The sequence below is a fragment of the Equus quagga genome, chromosome 14 (genome assembly GCF_021613505.1).
Source record: "Equus quagga isolate Etosha38 chromosome 14, UCLA_HA_Equagga_1.0, whole genome shotgun sequence".
Lineage (NCBI taxonomy): Eukaryota > Metazoa > Chordata > Mammalia > Perissodactyla > Equidae > Equus > Equus quagga.
In genome coordinates, this window is record NC_060280.1 from 95,148,564 (window position 1) to 95,160,424 (window position 11,861).

The 11,861-nt window shown below is 54.5% G+C and overlaps 1 protein-coding gene and 1 non-coding gene across 2 annotated transcripts in view; one reads left to right on the forward strand and one right to left on the reverse strand.

The window, feature by feature from the left end:
- GNA11 (G protein subunit alpha 11) overlaps positions 1–3,780 on the reverse strand; it is a 33,168-nt gene extending 29,388 nt beyond the window's left edge. The window contains exon 1 of the mRNA XM_046638325.1: positions 3,757–3,780. Coding sequence (XP_046494281.1) covers positions 3,757–3,780 — 24 coding nt within the window. The remainder of the gene's footprint in view (positions 1–3,756) is intronic.
- Positions 3,781–5,983: 2,203 nt separating this feature from the next.
- On the forward strand, positions 5,984–6,090 carry LOC124225913 (U6 spliceosomal RNA). Its single transcript, XR_006885134.1, has one exon. It is a non-coding gene; the product is annotated as a U6 spliceosomal RNA (small nuclear RNA).
- Positions 6,091–11,861: the final 5,771 nt, after the last annotated feature.

Consider the following 11,861-nt stretch of genomic DNA (forward strand, 5'->3'; position numbering starts at 1 on the left):
GTAACCGCCGGGCTTTAGGGTTTGGGTCCCCTTTGGGTCCTTCCCGGCCCGGATTCCAAATCATTGTTTTCGTCAACCTGCGAGTCGAGAAATCAAGAGAGTGGGTCACGAGCCTCATCTTGATTTTAGATGAAGTAGAAAAGGACCCATCACAACTCGTCACGCTGTGCAGGCCGCGTGTCACCCCATGCAACTCTTACTGGGGCAACGTGCATGTTTAAATGTGCATCCTGAGTGTGTGCACATAGATATATTTCTAATTAATTTCTTTTTTTTTTGTTGTTAAAGATTTTATTTTTTCCTTTTTCTCCCCAAAGCCCCCCGGTACATAGTTGTATATTCTTCATTGTGGGTCCTTCTAGTTGTGGCATGTGGGATGCCACCTCGGCATGGTTTGATGAGCAGTGCCATGTCCGCGCCCAGGATTCAAACCCACGAAACACTGGGCCGCCTGCAGCGGAGTGCGCGAACTCAACCACCCGGCCACGGGGCCAGCCCCATATTTTTAATTAATTTCTCTGTGTTTATTTCTTTTATTTGTACTGGGTGGAGGTGACAGGGCCAAAAAAAGTTCGAAGGCCCCCGTCGCTATATAACCGCTTCTTATCTCGTGATTTAAATCCTTTCCTGGGCGATGCGTCGACGCGGCGCATCTCGGCTGCGTGTAATCTTGCTCTGTCGAGAGAGAGTCAGCGATGTTGGGGACATCTGCGGGTGTCACACTGTGGGCGTTCCTGGCATCCAGTGGGTGGGGCCAGGGATGCTGCTCAGGCCCCCACAGTGCCCAGGGCGGCCCCCCCCAGAGATGACCCGGCCCCCATGTCCAAGTGCCCGGCGGGGGGGGGGGCCTGGACTGGGCCGTCCGGTGCGCAGTGCCCAGCACGGAGCCAGGCCCAGGGCGGTCCCCGCGGAGGCTGCGCCGGCGGAGGGATGCTGGCTCCTGGCTGGCCTCCGCCGGTCCGGGGACGCGCTGCCCCCGTGTGGACGGTCGTGGAACCGCACCCGGCCCTGCGCTGCCGCCTCCCCTGACCTTGGGGTGGCGGGGTCCCCGCAGGGCGCTTGTTGCCCGATGGCGATAAGATGTGGCCCTGGCAAGCGAGGAGCTGGAGTTTTAATTTCTTTTTCTTTCGAGCTATCTGCATTTAAATGCCAACAGCCACGTGTGCCCCGTGGTGTCCGGAGTGCACAGCCGGGTTTGCAGAGAAAGCCCCACTTGTCCTTGGGCAGCCGGGGTCCCGGTGTGTGTCGGTCCGTGGGCGTGGTGTGTTTCTGGGTCCGGACTTGTTTGTGTTTATAACCATTTTTTAAAAAATTAATATATGTGCATCATTCATTGGCCCCAGCCTCTGTTCTGAGCACTTTATTTCCTTCAACTCCAGCCTCCACTCAAGTAGGTACTGACATGCTGCCCGTTTTATAGAAGAAGAAACCGAGGGTCAGAGTAGACAGCTGCCAGGCGCTCTTCCCTCTGTGCTGATCCCCGGCGAAGGGCCCCTCAGGCCTGATTTCATCCCATCCTCACAATTTTCTGGAACTGTTAGGACTCCTGTCTTGCGGATGAGGAAACCGAGGCTGAGAGAGAGGACGCAGCTTGGTGCCTTGGTCCCCATCCCTCAGTGAGCAGAATGGCAGAGCGAGGCTTGGAACCCATCATGAGGTTAAACTGCCCCCTATAGCGGTTTGTGGGGGCACGCGAAGGTCGGGGGGGACCCACGGGGAACTGAGAACCAGCCAGACTGGAGTTCGAATCTCACCTCTGTTCATTCCTGGCTGTGTGACCTTAGGGCGGTGTCTTGCCTTCTCTGAGCCTCTGGGTCTCCTTGTGCATAACCCGTTGTCTTAGCCTGCTCGGGCTGCCATAACAGAATACCATAGACGGGGTGTCTTAAATGACCGAAATTTATTTTCTTACCACCCTGGAGGCTGGGAGCCCAAGACCAAGGTGCCGACGGGGTCAGCGTCTGGTGAGGTCTCTCTCCTTGGATGACAGACTGCCGCCTCCCACTGTGTCCTCACGCGGTGGAGAGCGAGCTCTGGCCCCTTCCTCTTACGAGGACACTAGTCCCACCGTGGGGCCCCCATGACCTCCTCTCCCCCCTCCCAAAAGTCGCTCTCCGGATGCCATTCCCTGGGGGTTGGAGCTTCAGCCTAAGAATTTGGGGGCCGCGATTGCCCCTCTGCACTCCTGCGGAACAAGGAGAGCTCAGCCCACGCCCAGCAGGACGTCAGGAAACATTTCCCGGTGGTTTTAGGACGATGGTTGAGGTTCAAATCCTGACCCTTCCACTCATCTGCTGTGTGCCCCTGGGTCCGTTCCTCAACTTCTCTGGGCCTCAGCTGGAAAATGGGAGTGATCATTGTGTCCCACTTCAAGCGCCTGGAACAGCACTGGGGATATGAGGGAGATCGGTGGACCCGGGCCACTTACGATGACGGGGTGTTTATTTGTTAGCGGGGAGGCTGAGGGCCTCTGGGCACCAGGACTGGGGCGCCGGGTCCTGCAGGAGCCCCGCCGTATCCTCACCCACTAGACAGATGGGAAAGCAGAGGCCCAGAGAGGGCCAGACGCTTGTCCAGAGTCACACAGCCCACCAGTCGCAGAGCCGCGGCTGGCGCTTGGCCCTTGGGTGTCTCTGGGAGGGCAGGCCAGGAGGGCAGCCACGCCTCCCTGCTCCCCGTGGTCCCCGGATGTCCCCAGAGACACGCCCGCTGGAGGTGGCCCCCTAATCTCGGCGCCTAATTACAGCACAGCCCCAGGGAAACGCTGGGAAGACCTTTAAACACCCCAAGAGTGGCTCCCAAGGGCGCGGGTGGATGCTCCAGACATGAGGAGAAGCTTAGAGACAAAATGCATTCATTGTCGAGCTCGGCCAGGGTCGGTTCCGGCCCCTACGAGGCCAGGCCACACCCTCCCTGAGCCTCCCTTGTCCCCACACACAGAATAGGCGACAAGTGAGTCCACTGTGGGACCAGCCCCAGCACAGGGGGCCTCGCTTCTTCATCCTCCCGGACTTTCCTGGTTGCAGACAGAATGCGCGAGGCCTGGGAACGAGGGGCTGCTCGAAGGGCTGGACGCGGGCTGGACGGCGAGGGAAGGCGAGCGGGGCGGCCACCGTGGGAAACAGCCTGGAGGGTCCTCAGAGGGTCGGCCGTGGAGCTAACATCTGTTGCCAATCTTCTTCTTTTTTTTCTCCCCAAAGCCCCAGTGCATAGTTGCATATCCTAGTTGTGGGTAATTCTAGTTCTTCTACGTGGGACGCCCCCTCGGCATGGCTTGATGAGTGGTGCACCCTGGGCCAGTGAAGTGGAGCATGTGACCTTGACCACTGCCACCAGGCAGGCCCCTCATTGTGTTTTGATTGGCGTTTCCCTAATGATTAGTGATGTCGAGCATCTTTTCATGGGCTTCTTGACCATCAGATATCTTCTTGGAGAAAAGTCCGTCCAGGTCCTCTGCCCGTTCTCGAATGCGGTGGTTTGTTTTGCTTTGTTGTTGAATTCTAGGAGCTCTTTATATATGCTGGAGAATGGACCCTCATCAGACACGGGATGTGAACTCTGTTCTCCCATTCTGTGAGTTGTCTTCATTCCCTTGACGGCACCCTTTGACACATGAAAGTTCTTAATTTCGACGACGTCCAGCGTATCTATTTTCCCCTCCTTGGCATGTCTGTGGGCAAGTCACAGGGCTCTCAAGCTCAGCATGTCCAAACTGAGGCAGGAAGCCACCCCCTCACCTCTCACAGCCCAGCTCACTGTCACGATGGCTCCGCCGTCCATCCTTGTCACCCCTCCCTCCCGCCGTCCATCCTGACCGCCACCCGCTGAACCCCGTTCACATCTGGCTGCTTCTCTCTCTGCCTGGCCCCCACCCTGGTCCAGCTCCTCTCTGCTCTCGGGATGTTTCTCCTGCCGGGGCCAACGTGTCCCCTGGGCCGTCCCCGGAGCCCAGGATACTTGCAGGCTTCCATGAAAATGTTTTAGGGGCCAGGCCGGTGGTGCAGCAGTTAAGTTTGCACGTTCTGCTTCGGCGGCCCCGGGTTCGTAGGTTCGGATCCCGGGTGCGGACGTGGCACCACTTGGCAAGCCATGCTGTGGCAGCCATCCCACATAGAAAATAGAGGAAGATGGGCACGGATGTGAGCTCAGGGCCAGCCTTCCTCAGCAAAAAGAGGAGGATTGGCAGCAGATGTTAGCTCAGGGCTAATGTTCCTCAAAAAAAAAAAAAAAGAGAAAGAAAATGTTTTAATTTCCTTTAAAATCAGAAAAAAACAATGAATAGAATGATCATGAATATGTCATCAGACATCCAGCCCAGATTACATCCGTCTGTGTACTCACGCTGTTGCAAAATATCATCTTTAATATTTTTCTTACAGGGAGGGACCCACAAAAGTCATAATGCACCCCTGCATCCTGCACTTTATATATCTTGTGGATATGTGACCGACAGCCAGAGGGAGGTTTTGAAAGCTGAATGGGGTCATGCTGCCCTCCTGCCATATTCCAAGCCCTTCTGTGGCTCCCCAGTTCCCCTGAATGAATGATGATTGCAGAGCCCGAGGCCCCGGGTGGTCCGCCCCCACTGTCTCCTCCCTTCTCTCCCCCTCACCCACCCCGCCTCCAGCCCCCTCTGTGCTCCCCGATTTCGGCAGCTCTGTTCCGTCCTCCGGGCCTTTGCAGGTGTAAACTTCCCCAGCCCGTCACTTGTCACCCAGGTAACCCCGACTTCCGTCATTTGGGGGGCGCCCTCCCTGAGCAGCCCCCCGGCCCCCAGCCAAGGTCAGCCCCATTGTTACCAACTTTCCTGGAACCAAGCTCCCCACACGCTTCCTTCCACTTGGTTCTCATTAGAGCAGCGAGGACCCCCCACTCGGCACTGTGGACACGGGGCTGGTCACTCTCTGTGGGGCCATCCTGGGCGCTGTGGGGGGTCGAGCAGCAACCCTGGCCCCACCCACTCGATGCCAGGAGCTGTGACAGCCACAGAGGTCCCCAGATGTGGCCGACTGTCCCCAGGGCAGGCCCGCCCCAGGTTTGGAGCACAGCGTGAGAGAGAAATGGCGTAAATGTCAGCTTCCCCTGCTATGCTCGCACCAAGCGGAGCCCGGAGCCCGGCCTCCTCGGCCCTTCCCGGGGCTCCAGGGCTCAGCACACAGGATGTGGGAAGGGACAGCGTGGGTCAGTCATTTCCCAGGAGCGGAGCTGTGCTGCGGACTGAGTTGCGTCCCCCCAAAGTCCTGCGTGGGACCCCCAGGGTGGCTGTATTTGGAGATGGGGCCCTGAGGAGGGAACGATGGTGACATGAGGTCACAAGGATGGAGTCCTCACCCGACGGGATCGGTGTCCTTATAAGAGGAGGACGAGAGGGAGATGCCGGGAGGCCTCGGCAAGAAGGCGGCCATCTGCGAGCCCAGGAGGGAGCCCTCGCCGGAAACCCGAGCTGCCGGCCCTTGACCTTGGACCCTCCAGCCTCCAGACCCGTGGGAAATAAGCGTCCCTCCTTTATAAGCTGCCCAGCGTGTGGCAGCCCGGCCGGACCAAGCTGCATTCTGCTTTGCCTGGAGCTGACGTTCTAGTGGGGACAGTGAGCATGTGAATGAAAATGTACAGAGATAGAGATGTTGCTAGAAAGAAAAATAGAGCAGGGCCAGCGAATGGGTGTGGGGCTATTTTAGGGAGGTCCAAGGTTGAGGAAACGATATCCGGGCTGGGACCCGAAGGAAGTGAGGAGCAGACCAGGCAACCTCTAGGAGAAGAACCTCCCAGTAGAGGGCACAGCCCATGCAAAGGCCCTGGGGCAGGCCCGGGCCTGGTGTGTGGAAGGAACAGCGAGGCGGCCGTGTGGCTGGAGCGGGGGGGGGGGGGGGGGGGGGGGGGGGGGGCGGGGGGGGCGGGGCCGGGGGAGGACTCAGCTTCTCCCCAAGGGAGGGGGACCCTGTGCCCGCAGGGAGGATGTGGGTCTCATTGAAAATGCGTGAGGGTGCCCGCTTCGGCAGCACATATACTAAAATTGGAACGATAGAGAGAAGGTTAGTGGGGCCCCTGAGCAAAGATGACACGCCAATTCGGGAAGCGTTCCATGTTTTTAAAAATTTAAGCCAAAATGATAGGTTTCTTTATTTTTCACTAAACAGGCAATTGAAATACGTACAATGAAATGGACAGAATAAATAGTCAATTTGGTTTTTCGGCTAGGAGAATTTCACAACGAACTCGTAACTTGTTTTGTAAAATAATAATAATTAATAATAATAACAACCAAATGCACGAGGGAGCCCAGGGAAGGTCCTGAACAGGGACGGACACAACTTCATTTGTGTTTTCAAAACTTCCCCTCGGAGCCGGGAGCCCCGCTGGAGAAGGGGGTCAATGCGGAAAGAGGGGGGGAATGCAGGGGGTGGGCGCGAATCGGAGGGGTCAGTGTGAACTCAGCCCTTAAGACAGAGAGAGAGAGACGTGGATGGATGCACGGATGGATAGATAGATGGATAGACAGACAGACGGATGGATAGATAGACAGACAGAGATGATGGATAGATAGATAGATAGACGGATGGATGGATAAATAGAGAGATGGACACAGATGATAGATAGATAGTTAGACAGACAGACGATAGATAGATAGATGGATAGACAGATTGATGGATAGATAGACAGATGGATAGATAGATAGATGGACACAGATGATAGATGGATGGATGGATGGATGGATAGATAGATGGACACAGATGATAGATGGATGGATGGATGGATGGATAGATAGATAGACAGATGGATAGATAGATAGATGGACACAGATGATAGATAGATGGATGGATGGATGGATAGATAGACAGATGGATAGATAGACAGATGGACACAGATGATAGATGGATGGATGGATGGATGGATGGATGGATGGATGGACACAGATGATAGATAGATGGATGGATGGATAGATAGATAGATGGATGGATGGGTAGATAGATAGATGGATAGATAGATAAGTGGATCGATAGATAGGTGGATGGACAGATAGATAGACACAGATGATAGATGATAGATAGATAGACAGACAGATGGATATAGATGATATGTGATAGATGGATAGACGCAGATGATAACTAGATAGATACATAGATAACAGACAGATTAGATTGCTGGAGGATGTAGACAGATCATAGATAAGATAAATAAAATGATAGATATATAGATGATAGATAAACAGACAAATGATAGACAATAGATAAAGATAGAGCATAGATAGGGTAGATAAATAGATGATAAATATAGAGACAGATGATAAACAGGTGATAGGTAATAGATAAGATCACTAGCTGATAGACGGACGGATAGACAGATGACAGACGATAGACTTTGGTGTAAATATGTGAATGTGCGTGTGTGCACGTGCGTGTGTCTCCCAACTCCACTCACCTGGAGGCCGGGGAACAGCGACGTCGCAGCCGCGTGCCCCCAGCGCCCGGGCCTTGGTGTCTAAGTACCATCTCCGTCTCCAGGAACAGGCTCCCGCAAGAGACGTCTGACGCCAGGAGCAGAGCAGGGAAAGGACAGGAGGAGCCCGGAACGTCTCGTGGGGCTGGAATGCAAGGAGGCGTTCAGAGACTGTGGGGACGCATCACGTGACACGGGGGCCGCCTCAGAGGGCCTCTCGAGAGGGGCCCCGTTTGGGGACCTTTTGGTTCCGGGTCTATTTGTGAAGCTGGGACCAGTGGGCTTGCTGATGGGCCACGGCAGGATGTCTGTCTGTACAGTTACTTGGTTACTGGCCGGCTTCCCGGGGAGACTGTAAGGTCAGGGTCCCTGGGAGTCCCTGCATCCTTAGCATCCAGACTAGGGCCGGGCATACAGTCAGTGCTTAATAAATGCTCATGAAGAGACTGAGCTCTGTGGGTGGAAAAGAAGACAAGGATTCCAAAGATACACAAATCACAGAATCCATCATCGCTCCTCTCTGAGCCTCAGTTTCCTCATCTGGAAAATGGGGATCGTAACTCCTACTTCATTCAGTCGTTTCACAAATACCTGCTTTCTGTACTGACTGTCAGTCCCTAGCCAGACGCCAGCCGTGTGCTGGGACACAGCGGGAAACAGGACAGGCTGTCACGAATCTTTTAGTCAGACGGGCTGACAGATAACCAAGAAGACCGAGATTAAACATGACCATCTCAGACTGACAAATGCTATTTTAAAGAATAAAAGTGGATGAGATAGTAAAGAATGATGTTTTTTTTTTTCCATTGGGCTGATCACGGAGGGCTTCTCTGAGGAACAGCCATTCAAGCAGACAAGAAGGATTAAGTTCACGGAAAGATGTAAGGAAAAGTGTTCCAGAGAGGGGGAACAGCATGTGCAAAGGCCCTGGGGTAACTGACTTTTCATGTTCATGTATCTTGCATTGTAGTGATGGGGATGAAAATTAGGGGCCAGCCTGGGCATTAATATGTGTCCCGTCAGTGTCCATCTGTTTATTCTCCACTGTTTTTCCATAGCAAATGGCCTGGTAAAGAAGAGGCATTTATTAAAGAAAGGAAGGTAGGAGAAGGAAGAAATAATATAATAATCACTGATTTCCTCATGCAATGAGTTTGGGACCCAAATGTGACCCGTCACAGCATCTATTGAGCCCATAATATGGACGTGGGTCATGCAATTGAAGCACTGGGTCCTGTTTTTATTTAAAAGTTTGAAATTTTGTTCATCATGGAAACTTCTCCATTTATCACGATCGGTTCAAATATTGCCTCGTGCAGATCAAAACCACAGCGAGATGCCACTTCACACCCGCTGGAACGGCTGACATTATCTTTTTTTTTTTAAATGGACAAGAACAAGTGTTGGCGAGGACGTGGAGAAACTGGAGGCCCCGTGCGCAGCTGGGGGGAACATAAGACGGTGCAGCCGCCGCGGGAAACAGGAGGGCGGGTCCTCGGAAAATTAAACATGGATCGCCACGTGGTCCCGCGGGCCCCCTCTTGGGTCTCCGCACAAAACACTGAAAACGTCCGTCCACAGGAAAACGCATCTATGAATGTTCACGGTGGCTTATTCACCACAGTCAAAAGGGGGACACACCCCAGTGCCCATCGACGGATGATGGACACACACAAGTGTCTGTCCACACAGTGGAATATTATGCAGCCGTGAAGAGGAGCAAGGCCCTGACACGGCTGCACATGGACGGACCTGAACACACGACGCTCAGGGGAAGCAGCAGACACAGAAGGACACACAGTGTATGATCCCATGGACGTGAAATGTCCAGAACAGGCAGATCCACAGAGAGCGGGTTCAGGGGGGTCAGGGGGTGGGGGGGTGAGGGTGATGCTGATGGGGATGGGGTTTCTTTTTGGGGGGATGGAATGTTCTGGAATAAAATAGAGGTAATGATTGCACAACGTTGTGAATGCACTGAGTGTCTCTAATGGGAAATTTTACATATATTTTAATACAATAAAAAAAAAAATAGGGGCTGGCCCCGTGGCCGAGTGGCTAAGTTCGCGCACTCTGCTTTAGCGGCCCAGGGTTTCGCCGGTTGGGATCCTGGGCGCGGACATGGCACCGCTAGTCAGGCCATGCTGAGGCAGCGTCCCACATGCCACAACTAGAAGGACCCACAACTAAAATAGACAACTATGTACTGGGGGGATCTGGGGAAAAGAAGAAAAACAAAAGAAGATTGGCAACAGATGTTCACTCAGGTGTCGATCTGTAAAAAAAAAAAAAAAAAAACAAAGGAAAACAAAAAAATAGGGGCCAGCCGCGTGGTGTAGTGGTTAAGCTGGCCATGCTCTGCTTTGGCGGCCTGGGTTCGCGGGTTCACATGCTGGGCGCAGACCTATCACTGTTCAGTCATGCTGTGGTGGCGTGCCACATACAAAATAGAGGCAGACTGGCACAAATGTTAGCTCAGGGCTAATCTTCCTCAGCAAAAAAAAAAAAAAAAGTTGTATTAAAATAGTGTTTATGATGTTGACTGAGATTTTTGGTGTCCCCTTAAGTTTTATGTCTGAAGAAAGTGTGTCACTCGAAAGTACACTTGCCCACTCTAGTCCCAGCCTTGCCAGAATGAACTAGGGAAGTCACAGTGAGGCCTCATCGAGAAGGTGACATTTAAGTCAAGACTAGAAGGAAATGAAGGCCTTAGCCAAGTTGGCATTTGGGGATGAGCAGTCCAGGCAGAGGGCGCAGCCCCTGCAAAGGCCCTGGGGCAGGCCCGGGACTGGTGTGTTCGAGGGGAAGGAATTTCATCCTCCTTAGTCACTGCTGTAAACCTCCACTGAGAGCCACGCTCGGCACACAGTAGGTGTGTTAAACAAACAGTCACTCAGGGAGTGAACGAACACCGGCTCCACTTGCGGTAGGGTAGGACTGAGGTGCAGAGCAGTGAAGTCACCCGGGCCCCCGGTCACCCACTCGGGTGCAACAGGCCAGGGGCTGGAACCCAGAACAGGACAGCGGGGGCTCTGGCTCCCGCAGCGCCCTCCACCTGCTTCCTCCCGCCTCTGAGGAGTGGCCATGCGGCTGGAGACAGGCGACTCGTTCCCACCCCAAACTGGCTCCCGATGTGGCCCTGGGACCCCAGGGAGAGGACAGTGCACGACGGGCACCCAGGGAGTCGGGGATGGATGGGGGCAGAGGGGTGGGACGGCAGCCACCCAGACGGTAAGATCCTCCAAAGGCCTGGGGTCCCACATTAATTACACCGTTCAGACGGTTCCCTCATGGGGCGCAGCCTTCGGCCCTAGCCCGGCCGGCCCCTCCCAGAGCCCCAGTTTGGGCCTCTCCCCTGGTCCGCCGGCCTCCTGCCTCGCCAGCAGGAATCTTCCACCACCCGGCCCTGGAGGCCTCTGTCTGCTGCTCTAAGCCAGGACCCTGGCGCATGTCTGGAGGCACCTGTGGCTGTCAAGACTGGGGGTGTTTCTGAGCATCCCATAAGGGGGGCCAGGGATGCTGCTCAACACCCCACAGTGCCCAGAACGGCCCCCACGGAGAATAATCCAGGCCAGAATGCCCACAGCGCAGACTGAAAATGTGCTCTAACGCCTCCCATGGCTCCCTAGTGCCCTGCAGGTAAAATGCGAACTCAGGGCGGAAAGCAGGGCCCCGCCTCGTCCTGGCTCCCAGCCCTCTCCAGCCAGAAGCCCCCAGTGCCCTGCCTTCATGCCCCACCGAGAGGGGCAGCCTTGCTCAGCGGTCAAGGGCCCAAATATCTGGCTTTATATCCTGGCTCTGGCACCTACCGGCTGTGTGATTTCGGCCAAGTCACGTAACCTCTCGGGGCCGTAATTTCCCCATCTTCCAAAAGGCCATCAAGGCTGTTCCTAAGTTAAAATGTGGACGGCAGGGCCTGGCGTGGAGTAAAAACATACCTGGGTGGGTGGGTTTCTTTGTGCTCACAGTTTGGGCCATAATTCTAGGTTTCTTTATGCGCTGAGAGGTGAGCCCGGACCCCACAGTGCTGGGGGGGCGTCTGTGCCCAGTTCTGTCCCCTCAACCAGTCTGTGGTCTGCTGCGATGGGAGCGCTGGTTCCCAAGTGCCAACACCGGGAGGTGCCTGCCTGGATGAGGGGCTCCCCAGAGAAACGATGTCTGTCCCCATGGTCTGGGGGAGGGGTGGGGACTGGGGTGGGGCTGGTTCCACATCTCACAGGGTCCTGCACTCGAGGACCCCACGCTCGGTTTCATGCCCTTGTGGTCACCATCTTGAAACCCTAACCTTTTTTTTTTTTTTTGAGGAAGATTAGCCCTGAGGTAATATCTGCTGCCAATCCTCCTTTTTATTTATTTATTTTTTTTGCTGAGGAAGATTGGCCCTGAGCTCACATCCATGCCCATCTTCCTCTACTTTATATGTG